The sequence below is a fragment of the Tachysurus vachellii genome, chromosome 11 (genome assembly GCF_030014155.1).
Source record: "Tachysurus vachellii isolate PV-2020 chromosome 11, HZAU_Pvac_v1, whole genome shotgun sequence".
Taxonomy (NCBI): Eukaryota; Metazoa; Chordata; class Actinopteri; order Siluriformes; family Bagridae; genus Tachysurus; species Tachysurus vachellii.
Genome location: NC_083470.1, coordinates 17,611,359 through 17,634,589, shown reverse-complemented (window position 1 = coordinate 17,634,589; position 23,231 = coordinate 17,611,359). Strand labels below are relative to the sequence as shown.

The 23,231-nt window shown below is 41.8% G+C and overlaps 1 protein-coding gene across 2 annotated transcripts in view; it reads right to left on the bottom strand.

Moving 5' to 3' along the window:
* ralgps1 (Ral GEF with PH domain and SH3 binding motif 1) overlaps positions 1–23,231 on the bottom strand; it is a 97,269-nt gene that overhangs the window by 63,471 nt on the left and 10,567 nt on the right. For both annotated transcript variants that reach the window (XR_009649159.1, XM_060880680.1), the window contains exons 2-5: positions 13,124–13,254; positions 12,518–12,622; positions 9,472–9,522; positions 2,027–2,110 (exon numbers count right to left, since the gene is read on the bottom strand). Coding sequence is in view for 1 of the 2 variants with exons in the window: in XM_060880680.1 (XP_060736663.1) it covers positions 2,027–2,110; positions 9,472–9,522; positions 12,518–12,622; positions 13,124–13,177 (294 nt within the window). In the remaining variant the exon portion in view is untranslated. The remainder of the gene's footprint in view (positions 1–2,026; positions 2,111–9,471; positions 9,523–12,517; positions 12,623–13,123; positions 13,255–23,231) is intronic.

The following is a 23,231-nucleotide window of genomic DNA, read 5'->3' as shown; positions in this document are numbered from 1 at the left end:
TTCAGTGAGGACTGTATGTGGATTCCACATAAATCTGTATGTGGATTCCACATAAAAAAGTACTTATACTGATCAAAAATGTATTTATAATCAATAAATCAGATTGATGTAGGTACCTCATCAATAGCATCTAGCACTAGCATCAATAGCACTAGCATCACTGTGCCAGTAAAAAATAATAAAAATAAAAATAACAAAAAAACAACAAAAAATAAAGTTAAAAAAATAAAAACTGCTTGAATGAAATCCAGCTCTGCATGGTGATTTGTAAAAATATATACGCGTGCAAAGAGACTCAAAACACAAACGCATAAAAACAACCTTCTCTCACACTGTGAACAAATAAAGAAAACATTGTGAAGCACAACACCCTGGATAGCCATAGCAGACATAACATTCTGTTAGCTGTATATTAAATTTATGATCAGCATAAGCAGAACAAGCGACATGTTACAAAGAAAAATAATCCAGGCTATTTTCAAACTGTTAAGTGTCGTTGTAGCCCCAGTGTCCCTAATTCATACTGAAACTTTCACCTAAAGCTATTTTCCAGTTAAGAATAACATACGACTGACCAGTAGGAGACTTTTCAAGAGGAAGCAGGCTGCCTGTTGCAGTTCCCCCAAAGGGAAAGCCCTATAGATCTGGTATGCTCCCTTAAAAAGATAGCATATGCTACAACTGGCCCTGAATTAAATTTTTCCTAGACACGTTTTTAAAAAGAAAAACTGAAATGCTGACTCCTTAGGATCCATGTAGGAAATACACATCTTATAGCAAGAACATTTTTAAGTACTTAAGAGACAAAATTGTGAGACAAGTATTGCTGTAATTAACAAAAGCAGCATAAAGCATTCTCAGATTCCAGGACATTTTAAATTTGGTAAACAGGAACAATTTACAGTGCAATCTTGCCTTTTTCTGACATGCCCAAAGATGCAATGGGTCACTTCCCTAGATCAAATTTCTCATTATCATGATGCACGTTTTTGCATTGGGATGCATTATTATTTTACACCATGCCAATTCACACAGTCACACAGCTTTTTGTGGACATTTTTTATTAATTACTAAAAAAAGAATCAAACCACCAAATGTGACTGGTGATCCTGTCTAAGGAAAACAATTGTGAATGAGAGGAGACAAAACATTAATGTAAAAAGGTGATGGTCAAACAAACCACATCTAAATTAAACAATAGGTCGTACAATGTAATTTCCATTTATTGGACGTTGTTTTTACATAACAGCCAAAGATCGGTAAACAGCAAAAGGTGCAAGTGTATAACCAAGCATCAGAGCTGCTTTTGAATCATGCTGAATAAAGAATATGGATTTTGTGCATGCTTCCTTGCACACATTAGGACCCCTAATAGCCACTGAAATTTGAATTCCACCCTGGAGGCATTCTGGCTGGGCAGTGACTATCAACTCCTGGCTGGATCACTGAAAACATGTCAGTGCAAGGTCTACAAGGATTCTTTGTTTGTAACCTGCCTGCCTTACTGAGGCCTGGAATGCATTATATTTATACTGCATGTTTAAGCCTTGGTTCCCTAGTTCTTATTCATGAAATTAGTTTATAGAGCAAGCCAGAATTGCTGGCATGCTGTGTTGTACTTCAGTAAAATTTTTGTAATTTATTGTAACCTACCTTTGCCCACATAGCAGTGCTCATGAGTCTCACCTGACACATGAAAATATTGAAGAAAACATTGAAGAAACAAAGAATTCTTAGACACTTCGTTATGCGGAATGTACCCAGACCATGCAGGGTCCACAGCCTTCTCCTGCAGCCTCTCTTCTTCACCTGTTTTGTATTTGGATGTATTTTTTGTCTTCACAAAAGATGCAACCACAACTAAGATGTGGTTTATTAAAAGCAGACAGCAGATTGTTACACAGAATCTCCTTGTACTTCATGGAATTCATAAAAATAAGGTTCAAGATTTTGTTTTATATAACATTGGTGATCAAGCAACTAAGGCCTAACGATTAATATTTTTAAGATTAACCACCATTCTCACCTGATTGAACCTCCGGGTAAAGGCCACCACGTTAGGTGCGAGATTGTGCTTTTCCTTCTTATTCCATCCACAACTGGCCAACTCCTAAAACAAATTTTGGAACACAAAACATTACAAAGACTAATAAAATGACCTTGGTTAGTATTCCCATAAGATTCCCTCCGTCTGTTGACACAAAACGGAACCATATAATACTATGTGTTTAAAGGACATGATCAGCTTTTACACTTACATTAACATTATACCAATCATGTGCTGGACACTATATTACCCCAAAGTTCTTTATTAAGAAATGTCAACATGTCAGTTTCTGATCTTGCTTTAATTTGTACATGTACTGTATATGAAAGTGATGTAATTGTTTGAAACAATTCACTTATTAAAACAAAATAAATCAAAATTAGTATTTCAACTGAGGAAAAACTGAGGACACCCTAGCTGGTATTTCCCCCTTTGGCTGAAATAACCTCAATGAGCCACTTCTTGTAGCCATCTACCGGTTTCTGACATCAACTGGAAGAAAGTTTTTCCCACTCTTTAATGCAGAATTCATTCAGCTGTTGGATGTTTGAGGGATTTCTTGTATGCATAACCCATTTTAAATCACTCCACAGGATCTCAATAAGATTTAGATCTGGGCTTTGTCTTGGCCAATCCAGAATTTTCTTTTTTTTACAGAGGAGTCTTGGCCTTTGTCTTTGTGTTCTTTTGCAAACTTCAGTCTTGCCTCATGTTTTCCTTGGACAGCAAAGGTTTCCTCCTTGCATACCTCCCATGATTATTAACATTGTACAATCTCTTTCTGATTGTAGATTAATGCATTTGACATCAACTGTAGCAAGAGCTTGTTCTGTGATGATATTTTAGGGTATTTGGAGACTTCTTTAAGCATCTTGCAGTCTGCTTTTGGGGTGATTTTGCTTGGATGGCTTGACCTGGCCTTGTTGGCAGCTGTATTAAATGTTCACAAATTCCTTTGAGATCATTTTCTATCCCTTACCTGACTAATAAACATCAACAATCATTTTTCTGAAGGCCTCAGAAAGCTCTTTGGATCTCACCACAGTGATACCTCTCACTTCAACACTTAAAAGCAAACCAAACTAAATATCTGAGGTTTAAATAAGGCAAGCCTTTTTCAAAATGTGCTATAACAATGTTCTAATAAATTATACTTGGTGTGATACACATGTAGGTAATGTTCTCTTTTTTAAGTACAAATAAATGTGGGTGTGTACTTACTTTTTCCTCACAGGAAATGATGTTTTTTTAATATTACATTCTACAGATAATTTAAAAAAGAGCTTTATTTGATTTTATTTGTTTAGTTAAGTTACTTGAATCTTCCAGTATTTTTAGAATGAAGATAAAATGCCCACATGTATAACTACTTATATATAAAAAATTATATCCAATATATATTATTTCATAAAATAATAATATATATAAAATAAATAATAAATAATAAAAAATATATGATAAATGCCATCCATTACAACAATTTCCCACTTCTATTATTATCTATTATACAAACACAAATACACTTTGTGCCCATCAAATTTAATATACTGTATATATTCACATCAGCTCTTAAGCTTTCAACGTGGTCCATTTTTTTACTCTACACAGGTAGAATTTCTATCCATTTCCAACTGAAGATAGAATATACAATAATATTTGTTTACAGGTTAAAAACTATTTTGGAACATACTAACATTTTAATATGTAACATTTTGTATAATTATATATATATATCATCAGCTGTATAATCCTTTATTTTCTTAACCAGCAATCAACTTTACTCTCATTTTTTTATAAACAATGATAAACTATATGTTTTATGCATCTAGTCATAGAGATCTAGTGGAGGCACATCTGCTTTCTACTTCTCTGTAGAGCTTAATGGAAATGTAATGGATGTACTAACATACACTGTCGCGAAAAGTCCTTCTCCTTTTTCGCCACAGTGAATCATCTGTTTCCACCTAACTCTATCATCAGCATCCTCTACTCTCGCACCAATTACCGTCATGTCCTCATTTAACACATCCATATATCTCCTCTTTTTCCTGCCTCTTGACCCTTTTACCTGGCAACTCCAACTCCAAAATCCTTCTACCAATATAACCATCTCCCTCCTCGTCCTTGTCCCCAAAATAGCCAACCTGAGCTGTCCCTCTGATGTGCTCATTCCTAATCCTGTCCATCCTCATCTCTGCTACCTCCATCTCTGCCTCATGTCTTTTCCTCACTGCTACAGTCTCTAACCCATACAGCATAGCTGGTCTCACTACTGTCTTGTACACCTTTCCTTTGATTCTTGCTGTCATTCTTCTATCACACAACACTCCTGACACTTTTCTCCATCTACTTAAACTTTTGCACCTTCTTGACCTCTGCCCCTGTAACCTCACTGTTCTACTTCCCTCCCTCTTGTTCATACATGTGTATTCTCTGTTACTGACTTTCATTCCTCTTCTTTTCAAAGCAGACCTCCACCTTTCCAGGTGATCCTCCACATGCTCCCTATTCTCACTACAGATCAAAATGACCCCACCTCCACCTTGTGCTCCTCTGTCGGTCCTATAGCACAGCTCACTGCTGTCATACTCCTCTCATACCTAGCTTAAACTACCACTCCTGACATCCTCATACAGTACCATAGCTCCTCACTGTTAGCACCCAGTCATATGCTCTCTTAAAAAGAAAAGACACAGTGCAGCTCCTTCTGATCATCTCTGTACTTTAGCCAGTCATCATCATGGTCCCTGAAAACTCGTTCTCTCCTTATTCTGGGGCTCTGTACTATCTCTGTACAAATTGCATTAGAAGTGCTCTTTCTGGGCATAAAGCCATACTGCTGCTCACAAATATCCACTTCCTTTCATAGCCTAGCTTCCACTGCTCTTTCTCATAGCTGCAATGTGTGGCTCATCAGCTTTATACCTCTGTAGTTGCTACAACTCTGCATATCACCAATGTTCTTAAAGATTTTCACTGGAACACTTCTCATCCATTCCTCAGGCATCTTCTCACTCTAAAATCCTGTTGAACAATCTAGAAAGAAACTCCACTGCTGTCTCTCCTAGACACTTTCCACAGGTGTCTCATCTGGACCAACAGCCTTTCCACTCTTGACTCACATCAGAGCCTTCCTCATCTCATCCTTTTCAATCTTTGCTATTTTCTGCTCTACAATATTTACCTTTTCCTCCTGCCTTTCCCTTTCATTTTCCTCTTTCATCAGCTCCTCAAAATACTCCTTCCATCTTCTCAGCACACTCTCTTCACCTGTTAGCACCTTTCCATCTCTATATTTAATCACCCTTATCTGTTGCACATCCTTCCCATCTCTATCTCTCTGTCTCTCTGTACAAGTCCTTCTCACCTTGCCTCATTCTTTTAAATTGTTAAAATTGATTAATTGATTAAGATTAGTATAACATGAAGTTTGGTACCATTCTGTACATCTCTGTATGTGCCTGATCAGTTCCATATTTATTTGTCTCACTGAAACAATTTGCTGTGATATTTAAATGTCTTCTAGCTCTCTTTTGCTATATAACATTAACAAATCTAACACTTTACAGAAGTCAGCAAAGATAAAACAATGTAAATTAGCAACAGTGTAGGTTTGCTCCTTGGGGGTTAGATAACTGCAAGTTATTATTTTTGAAAATCTTAGATTGTAGGAATGGTTCGAAAATCAAGCAAAATGTAGCATCCACTTATTGCACAACCTAACCATGAATGATTCTAGTCAGTGGATTCTGGTTCTTTTCTTTACGTTTTATAATTATTTAAGGGCTTATGAAAAGGTATGAACTAAGACACATAAATACACTGTCAATTTCAATCTTATTATATCTAATGATAATCTGGATAATATACATCTCACAGTGATCACAAAAAAGTTCCAATTTGTGGCTTGATCCTAGGGGGCGTTCACGCTAGCAGTTTAGAATGAAAAAGAGCACAATTCACTTGAAAAATTGGTAATGTGAAAGCTGTCATATGGACTAGGAAGCAGAAAAATTGTACCGAACCTAGGACTCCCTGTAGGTGGTGGATTTTAATTGTACTGGAGCACTGAAACATGATTCCTGTGCAATGTGAATGCGACTTGTAGTTGGAAACGTTCCAGCCGATCCACAACACTAGTGTACTATGAGTGGCAGAGGAACATTTTGTGGCGCCGTACTATACAAAATAGAACAGAAATATGTGATAGCTTAGTGGTTAAGGCATTGGACTACAAATCAGAAGGTTGTGGGTTCAAATCCCTGGGCCAACAAGCTGCCACTGCTGGGCCACTGTGCCCCTTTTCCACAGAGGCAGTTTGAGTGCTGGTTCGGAGCCAGAGCCCAATTTAGAACCAGTTCTTTCTCTTTTGACAGCCAAAGCACCGGCTCTGAACCAGGAAAAGTGGTTGTTAAGTAGCACCAAAACGTTGTTGGTCTAGACTTAAGAACCACTTGTGTCAGGAGCTGGGGGCAGGGTTACTGTTAGCGCATTTGATAATGTTCCTTAAGTATACTAAAGTTTAATACACTTTTACTTTACCGCAATATGATCAATTATCAGCACACATGATAGTAGGTAGCTATATGCTAAGGCTACTTTTTTTCCTGTGTTAATGATAACATAATGTTATGTACTTGTAATGTTACGATTACAACCTCCATTTATACAAATTACATGGAGCTGCACGTACACGTTGGATTCGCCACGTTTGAATGCCAATGTAGGTTCACAAAGCCATGAGCATTAACAATAAAGCAACATCCACCAATGTTGATGTTGTGTTTGCCGCTGCTGCGCTAAAGTTGCTGGGAAAGGTGACAAGTATATAATGACGTCAGACTCGGCTCTGTGATGGCTCTCTAGCCCATGGAAAGGCAAACCGGTTCTTAGAAGGATCGCCAGTGGAACCAAATTTTGAACCAGCACCAGCACTAGCTCTGAACCAGCACCCGGTTCTTTTTGGTGGAAAAGGGGTACAAGCTGCCACTGCTGGGCCACTGAGCAAGGCCCTTAAACATTAATCGGTTAGTTAAAAGCAATTTAAAATAAAAATGTAAGTTGTTTTGGGTAAGGGTATGTATATATAGAGATTGTGTTTTACATGTGTGAGATGATGTAATATGAGTCTGAAACCAGACCATTTTTTCTGGGCTGTCGGGAAGAATCACACTTGACACACTTGGACCACAGCAAAATTGCCCAGGGCAAAAGCCACCAGAACCTTGTGTCTTTCCTTACTATAAATGTGTAATTTTAACGTCCTATAATGTAGAGGGAATAGTATAAATGTTAAAGCAGAGGACACAGTCATGATTTGGGCCAGGCTCGCAAAATTTCAAAATCCCTGGTAGCCCTTTTGTAGCCTGAAATGAATTTAAGTAGCCGTAATTCTCTCCACTGCACAGATTGACAGATGTAATCGCTATCACATGTTTACGCTTGCTGTGAAAGATTTTACTTATCACGTGAGGATAGTAATGGCTGACAGGACGATGTCGGAGGAAGAGTCTGCAATAGATCCAGAGCGTCAGTGACCAATCAGTACTGGGGCTTCCTATAAACAGTTTGCACGATCGCGAATTGAAAGTTAAATTAAAAAGTGCATTCATAGATCGTTGAACTCACACACAGGCTGAAAATTTATCACTGACAGATTCATACCAAAAGCAGACTAGCGGTCCTCAGCCAGTGGCTTGTGTATAATGTTGGAGGGTTAAATGCATAAAGAGGGTCGCAATAGCGCACTGAACGAGAAGAGCAGGCGGTGCGTTACGTCTAGAACATCATCACAGGTCAACTCTCGATTTTAAAGACGTGACGCTGCACTTTGCGCATGTTGTGCAACCCCCTTCTCTCCTCTGCTATAAATTACCCCACAGCGTCACTGAGAACACGCAGTCGTGTTGGGAATGATTTTTGATGTAGCGTCCAGCCACGGCAAAATGGATGCAGAAAAACCCTGTTCCAATGAGACAGCTTGACGGGAAGGGTGGAGATACGTTTGGTTAGCACGGCTGGAAGACACAACATTTGTGAGCCCTGATTCTGCATAGTTGCCTTCCAATGAAGCGAGAATGGGAGCAATAACAGAACTCAACATTAAACAGCATCAAGAGAAGCTGCACAGAAAAAAAAAGTGTATGCATAAATGAGAGCCAGGGGGACTCTAGAACAAGGATGAGATACTCATCCATTACTTTTGCAGAACTCAGAAATAAATTTTCCCAAATTGCTTGCAGAAAAGGTAATGTGCTTACTGATCGTAATGCACTGCATAAAACGCTTACATCCTCTTTGATATTTGCGCGACAAGCAGAGAGACATGGCAACCATGGACTGGTGGAAGGTAGGTCAACCTCTTGCACATCATTCTTTAATGACACTACTATTACTCAGACTCACACCAATCTAAACACAGGATTTAAACCTTCCATACACAGTCTCATGCAGTTAATTCAAATATAAGACAATACATCATGTCTCAGGCCAGGACAGAAAAGCTATGAAGAGTTTAATGACAGGTTTGGGATTTGGTGGGGGAAAAAAAAGCTTTTTTTTGGCAAACCAGACAGTGAATGGTGGGGAAAAGAACTAAGTGCCAAATACAGAACACTTTAGCATGACATCATTGCTAGAAAGACTGTCTGCAACACTTGGAAGGGGTTATGGTTATTAAATCTGGACCTCTACAAGGAACAAAACCTGACCATTTTCCATCCGCACCTCATTAAACTGATTAATATTGTTTATAGAATAGTTCAGAAAGAAACATCTTAGTAATACTGCCATGTGTACAAGATGTCAATGCATAGCATTACCAAGTCTGTCACAGATGCAACATCAGTAAGGACACAGCTAACAGCCATAAGAACATGGTTTATTCTCACTGAACTACTTGATATAGAAATTTTATTTAAAATACTTTCTTTACTAAAGACTTGTAATGCTACAAACCCTCTATTGCATATCTTGTCTAAGATATGTTCATTAGAACCATGTGGTATTTTAAACTGTGCGTTTTATTTATTTAATGCATGTAAAAATGTACAAAGTTCAAATTCAGGCTCATGTACATGTATTGTAAGTATTGAAGCTTGTATAATATATTAAACGCTATAATTTGTGAACTGCTTTTCAAATGACTGTTGCTTTGTCGTTATACTTTGAGGAAAACTATTTTATGTTAACAGGTTAAAAAATGCTGAAGATCGAGTATGTATAAATGAGCCTACAGTACAACGTTTGTGATGACATCAGTGTCATGAGCATATGGTACTGCAGGAAAATTAATGCCATGTCTAAACACTTTTTTGTTTTGTTTAAATCACGTCTTTGAAATGCTTTCATTCCCTGTAGCTTCCAAGTGTTTCAGTGTCATTCTTCAGGTTGATGAAGGGAAAGTGCATATCTAAAACCATTACCTCAGGTTGTATTGCTTTGAATACAGGAGCATCCATCAAGGTGATCTGGCCCTTCCAAAAAGAAATAAAAATAAAACATTTATAATGGATTATAATATGTTTCATAATATTCTAGTGTGACATCAAAGGCTCTACTTAATTCTCTCCTAGAAAGTAAAGGGCTCAATTCAAGAGTAGACACCATCATAAAGCAGATTATCAGAAGCCTGGACCTAGATTAAGACTTCTAATGAGACAATAGTGACAAAGAGAACTTTCCGAAAATGTGTGGTAGAAACTTTAAGAGGAACAAGTCTTTACATAGGAGTGCATCTTCTACTTTGAGACACCAAATACTGAGATAATTATAATTATATTTCATAACAGTATAAAGATGATGGCAAAGTACTAAATGATGATCAGTATAAGAATAAACTTATAACTTTTTAGAAACATCTAAACTACTCGTTCATGCAGTTATTTAATCAGGCAGTTGTTTGGCAGCAGTGCAATGCATAAAATCATGACAGTTCGGGGGTCTCATTAATAAAGCGTGCGTACGCACAAAACGGGGCTGGAAACGTACGTATGCCAGTTCCCACGCAAAGGTTGTGATCTATAAAAAACAAACTTGACGGGAGAATGTGCGCACCATTAAGCAAACTTTGAGCTGTGCGTACGCACATTCTGGAGACAAATGGAATTGGTGACACAGATGGTGAGGTCGTGAACTGAAGTTAGATTGTAGAAAATAAATGTGGCAAGAACGATTATAAGAATTAATGACATTTAATTTTCACTCCATTTCATACGTTATATCCACATTATCATGAAGATTAAATCCAACAGTGTTGTTTGTACCGATTGTTTTAGGCTATATACATCTAGTAAAATCCAAACGTAATTCAAAATGTATTAAAAAAAATAATAATACTAATAATCAGCGCTGCCTTACAGTTACATTGTCCACAACGGGAGCGCAGGTGGAGATGGCGCGACTACATTTGATACAGAATAGCATGAAACACCCTTTTATTAGAGAACTGCAGAACACCGTGTAAAAACGAAATATTTTCCTTAATGTACATATAATCATAAAATGTCAAAGTCTGCAAATACAGTCATGAAGCACAATCGCTACTCATCATCGGCCCTAACTATTACGGTGTTCATTACAAAACCGTCATGAAGAAGCATGTGTTCACTATAACATTTTTGTCTTAAATTTTCACCCACAAATTAATTCTGTGATTTTTAGGTGTTAACGATCAGTCTAATTGCTAGAAACATATAAATCCTCCGGTGACCCGGGTATGTAATGCTTCATGATGGCACTGTTGGAGGATTACGCCAATGGCAGAATAAGGAGAGAACGAGTTTTCAGGGACCATGATGATGACTGGCTAATAAGCCGATTTATATAATATATAATATATGTCGTTTTGAATGGTATACTTAATATGGGTAGTCAATAGTGTAGGGTAGTGTACTGTAGGTTCCCCTACACTGTGCGAGAACAGGCAGAAATTAAAATGCAATTTGCAGCAATGTCTGGTTTCCCAAATGTAATCGGCGCAATTGGCTGCAGTCATGTTTCTATAAGGGCACCATCTGAAAATGAATTTGCTTACGTTAATAGAAAGCATGTGCATTCTATTAATGTACAAATCATATGTGACTCCAACATGACCCTCACAAACATTGTGGCACGCTGGCCTGGTTCAACACATTTATCTTGACACATAACAGTGTAGGGAACAGGTTAAATGCAGGCGCAGTACATGATGGCTGGCTTCTTGGTGAGTTTAACAATATTAAAAAGTAGAAACTGTAACAATTTTGTTTTTAATATAATTATAACAATGTTGCTTTTAATATAATTATAACCTGCAGGCGACAGTGGCTACCCCCCGAGACGCTGGCTCCTCAACCCATTTTTAAACCCGCAGAGCGCAGAGGAAACTCATTATAACAAGGTCCACTCTCGTGCCCGCGCAGTTGTGGAGCGTGTAATGGGCATGTAAAAATGGGCGTGTACAGGGCGGGATATGAGGCTGGTTCACATACGCACATCTGTGGGAACATTGCTTACAGGTGTGCGTACGCACGGTTTTATAAATCGGAATATTTTTTGGCTTTTGGGCGTAAACTTTTAGTAGGGATCCTACGCACAGTTTTATAAATGAGACCCCTGGTTTGTGGAAAAAGCCTTGTTGAGGTAGATCAGAGGAAAATGGGCAAATTAGTTCAAGACAAGAAGAACTCAGCAATTCAAAAATTATCTTAGAACTTTAAAACCTTTAAACCTTGAGGTGGATGGGCTACAACAGCAGAAGGCCACATTGGGTTAACTTCACTCCTGACAGACAAGAACAAGAATATGAGTGTACATTATTTGTCTATGCCCATTATTGCTTCAGATTCCTATTCTTGTCTGACAGGAATGGAAACCAAAGTTCTGTTGCTGACCATTCTGCTCAAGGCGTTTTGAGATGCTTTTCTGCTCATCACATATGTAAAGAATGGATTTGAGTTACTATATCCTTCCTGTTGGCTTAAACCAATCTGTCAATTTTCATCTGATCTCTATTTTCAACAGAACTGTCACTCATGTTTTTGTTTTACATTCTGTATTAACCCTAGAGATTGTTATCTGTAAAAATGCCACGAGATCATCAGTTCCTGAAACCCTCAAACCTGTCTGGGATCATTAACCATGCCATGATTAAAGTCACTGAGAACACACTTTCTTTCCATAGTGATGTTTGGTGTGAACATTAACTGAAGCTGTTAATCTGAATCTGCATGATTGGATGCATTGTGATAACTGCATAAATGTGTAGGTGTTCCTAATAAAGTGCTCAGGGAGTGTAACATTATACTGTATTACAGGAACAGTTCTAAGAATGTAGAAATCTAATTAATCCAGGTAAGATTATCCAAATGTAATATATGGTTTATCAACACTTGATATTTTCCTTCCAAGAGACCAACAGAAGGGTTTCATCATGTTTCAATCATGTTTACTGCTATATTTGTGTGTATTTGCATGCAGTAACTAACTCACAGCAAACTCCTCAGGCGTCACTTTCAGCACGTCAAACACCACCGCATCATAGCTTTTAGCAGAGTCCAAACTCTGCCAATCCAAAGACTCAGAACTACTGCTGTCCTGCAAGCAAATACCCATGTTTGGTTTATATGAGTACAGTATGAAAGTATGAAGCATAATAAGAAGGCACACAGTTCATAATGTTCTTAATTAAATCTTAAATGAGCTGGGTCTTCAGCAGTGAAGAACTTTGTTGAAAAAAGAAGTTATTTGTTTGCTAAAGGTGAAACAGTCAATAGATTGTCACTTTTAAACCCCCTTTACAACATTGATGCATATAAAGATTAGGACACATTATGTGTTCATTACAAATAATGTACATCCCTAATACATATTCATATACAGTGGATTTTTCAGTTCGTCTGTGTGTGTTAAATGGATGTGTTGCATAAGGATTTGATTATGAATAAATAATATAATAATTTACAGTGCTATGAAGCTTGGTTAGCTTCCTATTCAAAACTGCTATGCTTCAAACATTTAAGCTACAGTATGAAATTCCACCAAAAACAATTGTCCATACACAATATGAGACTTGTCCAAGAAAGTGTGTGCATATACCTGGGTAGCAGAGGTGATGCTGACACTGACAGGGAGTCCATTCTTCCTGTACATGCTCTTAGCCAGATGAGTAGAGTGAGCTCTCAGCAGACCTCAGCTGGTCACTGACACACACGACGTCTCAGCCATCCCTGAAAACAGATTTTGGCAAAATAACATTACACTTATTCAGCATCAGATGAGAAGTTTAATGTATTTTATCTGTATTCTGACTACACAGAGCTATGAAGAACAATGAAGGTACAAATGAAGGTCATATCAGTTCAACAAACAAAACATTCTAACATTCTGTTTGTATTAATAATGTGTTGTTCACGAACAAGCTGACTTATTTAGCTGAATGTTGGAAGCTAACCTACATTCAGAAGAGCCTTTTTTCTAAAAAGATCATATAATGTTCGCAATCAAAATGCATTGTTTTATAATCATGATTCTAGGATTAGAGCTATTAAATTACATTGAGGCCAACTGTAATCAAATATAATCCAGTGAATCTCATCATCAGAGCTGTTTGGCAAAGCATAATGATTAAGAACCAGCTCAAGATAAAAAGTGTGTTTGGCTCATATTTTTGTTTGACTGAGGCAGTAGGATATGTATAGTAATGGGAAAAAGAAAAGTACACCCTCTTTCAATTCTACCTTTTTATTTAGCAGGGACAATTTGTGTGGTTGTCAACAAATACTATAAAACAAAGAAGTACCTTCCAGTGACAAAAAATACAAGATTTCAATATCTGGCCTTTCCCCCACAACCAACAGTGCAGTAGCAATTTAGCTACTCACTGTGCTGCCTAATTTACTAACTATCTAGAATGACCTTTAGCACCAATAACTTGAAGTAAATTTCATTGGGATGAGGTCTGGTTTTGACTTGCCCATTCAAGCAGCTTCATTTTTCCTTTTTTTACCATTCAGATGTTGATTTGATGGGATCATTGTCCTGCTGCCTTACCCAATTTTGGCCCAGGTTAAGCTGCTGGCTAATTTGAAATTTGAATTCATGATTGTTTAAATGACTGTATTTCCCAGGTCCTGTTGCTTCAAAACAAGCCCAAATCACCACCCTATTTGACAGTTGGTTAGAGGTGTTTGGCAAAAATCAAACACAGTGTATCACCACAAACATGCTGTTGTGATGATCTCCAGCTCTGTGTCATACATCCAAATAATATTGTTCCAGAACTTTTGTGGTTTGTTCAGATGCAATTTTGCAAACCTAAGTCATGCGCTCCATATTCTTTTTGGAGAGAAAGTGCGATTTCCTAGCCAACCTTTCACAAAAGTTATACATCTTTAGTCTTCTTCTGATTGTGAAATTATAAACAAACAATTCATTACTTATGGAAGCCTGTAAGTCAAAGTATTAAGAATTTCAAATTATTTGCAGATGGCCTCATAACCCTTCCCAGACTGACAAGCAACAATGAAGTTATGTCTGATGTTTTTTATTTGTGATGTGATGTAGACATACACCAGAGGGCTCTAGAACACCAACCACCAAGCTTTATTAACTAACCTTGTGCATTTTGTCATTACATTTATATTTAAAACATTTGGCAGACACAGTTATTCAAAGCAACTTGCATTTATCTCATTTTATACAACTAAGCAGTTTCCGTAGGCAGTGAGATCTGGGATCTGAATTCATAATTGAGTACATAATTGTTGCAACATTTCAAGCATGATGTACCACTGTCCTGGTAGCAACACCTGGTTGCTAATTACCTTGATTATTGATTAAAAGTAGGAAGGGTGTACTTTTCTCCTATCTGGTTTCTAAATGTTTTGAGAAAAGTGACTACATCCTGAAATCTTTTTTGTCCTCTGTGGTTCTTGGTTATAATTTGGAGAGTTCAGCATAACCGTCATGTGGTCCATGATTAACAAAAACAGAAAATTTTAGGTGGGTGTACAGTACAGTATAGACACAAGAAGTAAAGTAAACTAAAAGTAATAATATTGTAATGCTTGCTGTGTCTGTCTTTGACTTAATTATGCAGCTTTGAAAAATGCAATGAAAATATATAGACAGTTTAATTTCATAACTATATAAAGGAATTCACTAAAAAACTGAAGCAATTGATGCAAACACCAAGAATTATATATTGATGATTCTGTAGCATCATTTCCAGCTGATGAGATTTCTAAAACAAACATTTCTGAGACTGTGCTATTCTCACCATTTCCAGCAGATGGAGGGATTCTCCACAAATGTATGAACCTTTCTTCTCATGATTCCTACATTCCACATGGCCTACATTCAGCTATTTAGCTGCCAACTGCCCTGCCCAAGTTGTTTTCCTGCGCGAAGACTTTGATTCAGACCATCATGGGCTGCCTAATTAGCCATTTTAATTATGTGTACTGGGAACCTATAATATTTCATATTCCCATTGTCCTGTACAAATGCCCTGTACATATTCTCTAAACAGACAGCAAAGAAAACAAGGACCAAACTTGTTTTCCAGACAGTCTTTAAATCACATTACAAATCACTATGAACATATAGGTTGAACCAACAAACAAAGAAATAAAAAATAAAAAAATCCAATAAACAATCAAACAGAACAGCATTTCTTCATTACATTTTACAGCAGATCGTTAGCCATGTATAGAGACATTGTAGTTTCTATCTAAATCAAATCCCCAAGTTCACTAAGTCACAGTCTAAAACGTGAACATTTTTAAAACTAAAAATTTCGGAATGAGCGGGCATTGAAAAAAATCGTTTTGTTTTAGGTTGGGCCACATCACCACCAGGCTGCATTCTAATTGACTGCCATCTGATTCAGGGTGTATTCCTGCTTTGTGCCCAGTGTTCCCTAAATAGGCTCCACCCTAACAAGGATTAACTTGCTACTGAAGATAAGTGAATTGGATGAAGGAATTCAGGCACTTGCCTAGACAAGTGGAACAAAATAATCTGGACTGCTGCTCTGGTGTGTATCCACTCGTTATGGTCACAGCGACCACCAGTTTGAAGCAGCACTGTGTCAAATCCAGAGAAACGCTGGCCTAGATCAGGGGTCGGCAACCTTAAACACTCAAAGAGCCAACACATTGAGCCACAAAACCCTTTTGACATCTGAAATGAAGATACAGTAGCACTGCATATATCGTTTTTTACCTTTATGGAAAGTGTAGAAAAAACTAGTGTGTTGCATTTATGAAGTCAATGAACTACTACTGAGTAAACGAAATTTTATTTCTGCAAGCAAACCAAAATATTTTGAACAGTTTGAATTAACCTTAACAAAAAAGATGCTGGGTTGAAGGTTACTTTCAAATAAATTGTTCAATGTCTAATTGAGTCCTCTTCGTATTCATGACATCAAAATTTTAACTTGCCGGCTGCAGCAAACCAAAAATGCGTCTGCTTCTGTGTGTCAGATTTCTCAAGTCGGCAGTTACGCATATTTTGAGCAACAAAAAATTAAACACGGTTTATTTTAATGTTACAAGAGCATCATAATCTTAGAATTTAGAATTACATTTTTTGAGGTACTGTAAGAGGCACTTGCAGTCAAAATATTTACTAAGCATACTAAAGATGACTAAAGATGAGCTTTAATTCTTGTCCCGGGAGATAGCTGTTAATTTCTGACTAGGCTAATTGATTTGTCTGTTTGTTGTCACTGGCATTGAACATATGTGCAGAATGTTTTTTTTTTTTTTTTTTTTTTCTCTCGAAGAACAGCTTTAAGAAGATTTTCTGTGTTTATTGTGTGTACCACAGTGTGGCAAACTAACCAGATTTTCTTAGTACTAACTGAAAATGCACAGGCTTATCATCACAGATTATCATCTAATACTCTTCGTAAGCATTCACTTTAGAACACCCTTAGTGACAAAATTTAACTGTTTGGTTTTATTTTGTCCACACACACACACGCACGCACACACACACCAGTTTAAACTCTGTCAAAACCAAGAGTCTCCAAATATCTCTGTAAGCTTCCTGTTGGTTCTCCAGTTTCCTCCCATTTATTGAAAACATGCCAGTAGGTGGACTGGCTATTAAAATGATCCCTAAGTGTGAATATGAAGATGTTTGTGTTGTACTATTTGATGGACTGGGCAATATCATGGGAGATAAAATTTGAATTTGATTTGAATTTGAGATCTGGCCACTTTCATCATACTGCGATTCTAAGAAAATATTTTTAGATTTTAATATTTTTTTCGATATTTTTATTGTCCTTTTGTCTGTTCTTGTTTTGCCACTGGAAACTGCTGTAGCTGTAACTGCTTTTTGCAGTTAACGTTGGCAGTGATTCTACCTCATCTGAAATATAATTCAGTTCAACTTAATCTAGAAATATAGTGTGGTCCAAAAGCCCGATACCATCTTGAAAATCTGGAATTTTATTTCATTTAAAATTGGAAATAAACAAAATTTTTGAATAGTATAGAAAGACTCTGTACTATTACTAGGTCCCTATTTAAATGTAAGTAAATAGCTTTGCACATCAAGTCAGAGTTTCATAGTGTCTAATCTCTTCCAGTGAAGCCTATGTTCAGATGACACACTGATGGATTTGATCTAAATTGGATCATAAGCTTTTAAGTGATAGGTCTATGCCAGCTCAGGTGCACACTGTAACCAAAGCAAAAATGCACTAAGTACTAAGAAACTCTTATCTACTTGTTTAAGTTGACAAAAATATAATTTGTAATGATTATATATAAATTTATATTAAATGAGAATATAATGCAATGTAGAAGGGTTTTTGCAAGTGCTTTCTAAAAGGCAGACTTTTGGACCCCACTGTTTGTTCAAAAATTGATGTCTTTGGAAACCAAACAGTAAAAATTATTACATATAACCAAAAAGAATAGAATTATATAGAATAGAAGAATATATATTATATTACATATAATTTTATATCATTAGGTTACATGGGTACATTTTACATTTTAACAAGATGGCGCCGGTGAGGTCCGCTAACGTCACGACTGCTCCGATCAAACTTTGTTGGTTTTTGTATACTTTCTGCTTTTTAGTTAGCCCAGCCAGCTACATTTCTTCACCATGGCCATTATTACGACAGAGACACTCTTATTTCTATTGGTGCACAACAAACTCACCAACCGCTGTTTTTAAACCTAGTCTCAAGCTGGCTGAGGAACAATAAAGGATGCGATGTGATGTGGCGACCACAAGGAAAACAAGCCGGCATCAGAAAGAAGCTTAGCGCATGAGTGCCCTGCCTAGTATCCTGTTAGCCAATGTCCAGTCGATGGAAAACAAGCTTGACGACCTGCTACACAGCATACAAAGACAGTTACAAGGCTCAATCATGTTTGCCTTAATATGTAATGCCCACACACACACACTCTGTTTTACCAAGACACACTCAAACACACACGGCCACACACACACACTCGGCTACACACACACACAAACACTCGGCCACGCACACACACAAACACACACGCACTCGGCCACGCGCAAACACACTCGGCCACGCGCACTCGGCCACGCGCACACACACTCGGCCACGCGCACACACACACTCTCGGCCACGCGCGCACACACACACTCGGCCACGCGCGCACACACACACTCGGCCACGCGCGCACACACACACACTCGGCCACGCGCGCACACACACACACTCGGCCACGCGCGCACACACACACACTCGGCCACGCGCGCACACACACACACTCGGCCACGCGCGCACACACACACACTCGGCCACGCGCGCACACACACACACTCGGCCACGCGCGCACACACACACACTCGGCCACGCGCGCACACACACACACTCGGCCACACACACTCGGCCACACACACACTCGGCCACGCGCGCACACACACACACTCGGCCACGCACACACACACACTCGGCCACGCGCGCACACACACACACACTCGGCCACGCACACACACACACCCTCGGCCACGCACACACACTCGGCCACGCGCGCACACACACACACGGCCACGCGCGCACACACACACTCGGCCACGCGCGCACACACACACACTCGGCCACGCGCGCACACACACACACTCGGCCACGCGCGCACACACACTCGGCCACGCGCGCACACACACTCGGCCACGCGCGCACACACACTCGGCCACGCGCGCACACACTCTCGGCCACGCGCGCACACACTCGGCCACGCGCGCACACACTCGGCCACGCGCGCGGCACCACACACACACACCGGCCACACACACACCACCGCCCAACACACCACACACACACACACACACACTCGGCCACGCACACACACCACACTCGCCACACACACCACACCCACACCCACACACACACACACCACACGCACACACACTCGGCCACACACACACACACACACTCGGCCCACACACACACACACTCGCCACACACACGCCACACACACTCGTCGCCACACACACACGCTCGGGCACACACACACACACTCGGGCACACACACACACTCGGGCACACACACACACACTCGGGCACACACACACACTCGGGCACACACACACACACTCGGGCACACACACACACACTCGGGCACACACACACACACTCGGGCACACACACACACACACACACTCGGGCACACACACACACACTCGGGCACACACACACACACTCGGGCACACACACACACTCGGGCACACACACACACTCGGGCACACACACACACTCGGGCACACACACACACACTCGGGCACACACACACACTCGGGCACACACACACACTCGGGCACACACACACACACTCGGGCACACACACACACACTCGGGCACACACACACACACTCGGGCACACACACACACACACTCGGGCACACACACACACTCAGGCACACACACACACACTCAGGCACACACACACACACTCAGGCACACACACACACACTCAGGCACACACCCACACACTCGGCCACACACACCACACTCGGCCACACACACACACACTCGGCCACACCACACACACACTCGGCCACACACACACACCACTCGGCCACACCACACACACTCAGGCACACACACACACACACTCAGGCACACACACACACACTCAGGCACACACACACACACACACTAAGGCACACACACACACACACTCGGGCACACACACACACACACTCGGGCACACACACACACACTCGGGCACACACACACACACTCGGGCACACACACACACACACACACACACACACACACTCGGCCACACACACACACACTCGGCCACACACACACACACACACACACTCGGCCACACACACACACACACTCGGCCACACACACACACACACTCGGCCACACACACACACACACTCGGCCACACACACACACACACACTCGGCCACACACACACACACACTCGGCCACACACACACACACACTCGGCCACACACACACACACTCGGCCACACACACACACACACTCGGCCACACACACACACACTCGGCCACACACACACACACTCGGCCACACACACACACACACTCGGCCACACACACACACACTCGGCCACACACACACACACTCGGCCACACACACACACACTCGGCCACACACACACACACTCGGCCACACACACACACACTCGGCCACACACACACACACTCGGCCACACACACACACACACTCGGCCACACACACACACACACTCGGCCACACACACACACACTCGGCCACACACACACACACACTCGGCCACACACACACACACTCGGCCACACACACACACACTCGGCCACACACACACACACTCGGCCACACACACACACACTCGGCCACACACACACACTCGGCCACACACACACACTCGGCCACACACACACACACTCGGCCACACACACACACTCGGCCACACACACACACACACTCGGCCACACACACACACACTCGGCCACACACACACACACACTCGGCCACACACACACACACAATCGGCCACAAACACACACACACACACTCGGCCACACACACACACACACACTCGGCCACACACACACACTCGGCCACACACACACACTCGGCCACACACACAATCGGCCACAAACACAATCGGCCACAAACACACACACACACTCGGCCACACACACACACACACTCGGCCACACACACACACACACTCGGCCACACACACACACACACACACACACACACACACTCGGCCACACACACACACACTCGGCCACACACACACACACTCGGCCACACACACACACACTCGGCCACACACACACACACTCGGCCACACACACACACACACACTCGGCCACACACACACACACACTCGGCCACACACACACACACACTCGGCCACACACACACACACTCGGCCACACACACACACTCGGCCACACACACACACACACTCGGCCACACACACACACACACTCGGCCACACACACACACACACTCGGCCACACACACACACACTCGGCCACACACACACACACACTCGGCCACACACACACACACTCGGCCACACACACACACACACACACTCGGCCACACACACACACACTCGGCCACACACACACACACTCGGCCACACACACACACACACTCGGCCACACACACACACACACTCGGCCACACACACACACACTCGGCCACACACACACACACTCGGCCACACACACACACACTCGGCCACACACACACACACACTCGGCCACACACACACACACTCGGCCACACACACACACACTCGGCCACACACACACACACTCGGCCACACACACACACACTCGGCCACACACACACACACTCGGCCACACACACACACTCGGCCACACACACACACACTCGGCCACACACACACACACTCGGCCACACACACACACACTCGGCCACACACACACACACTCGGCCACACACACACACACACTCGGCCACACACACACACACACTCGGCCACACACACACACACACTCGGCCACACACACACACACACTCGGCCACACACACACACACTCGGCCACACACACACACTCGGCCACACACACACACACACACACTCGGCCACACACACACACACACACTCGGCCACACACACACACACTCGGCCACACACACACACACACTCGGCCACACACACACACACACTCGGCCACACACACACACACACACTCGGCCACACACACACACACACACACACACACACACTCGGCCACACACACACACACACACTCGGCCACACACACACACTCGGCCACACACACACACACACTCGGCCACACACACACACTCGGCCACACACACACACTCGGCCACACACACACACTCGGCCACACACACACACACTCGGCCACACACACACACTCGGCCACACACACACACACTCGGCCACACACACACACACACACTCGGCCACACACACACACACTCGGCCACACACACACACACTCGGCCACACACACACACACACACTCGGCCACACACACACACACACACTCGGCCACACACACACACACACACTCGGCCACACACACACACACACACACTCGGCCACACACACACACACTCGGCCACACACACACACACACTCGGCCACACACACACACACACTCGGCCACACACACACACACTCGGCCACACACACACACACTCGGCCACACACACACACACTCGGCCACACACACACACACACACACACACTCGGCCACACACACACACTCGGCCACACACACACACACTCGGCCACACACACACACACACACACACTCGGCCACACACACACACACTCGGCCACACACACACACTCGGCCACACACACACACACACACTCGGCCACACACACACACACTCGGCCACACACACACACTCGGCCACACACACACACACTCGGCCACACACACACACACTCGGCCACACACACACACTCGGCCACACACACACACACACACACACACACACACACACACTCGGCCACACACACACACTCGGCCACACACACGGCAAAGGGACAACATGCTAACTCCATGCACGCAGAGCAGAGGTGCAAATCCCCAATTTATGTCATAATAATTATAATACGTTATACATTACTCACATATTAACTAGACGCAACTGTGAATTCTGCCAACCAATAGAAGACGAGGAGTGCACAACATTTTTATCAAAAGTGGTTC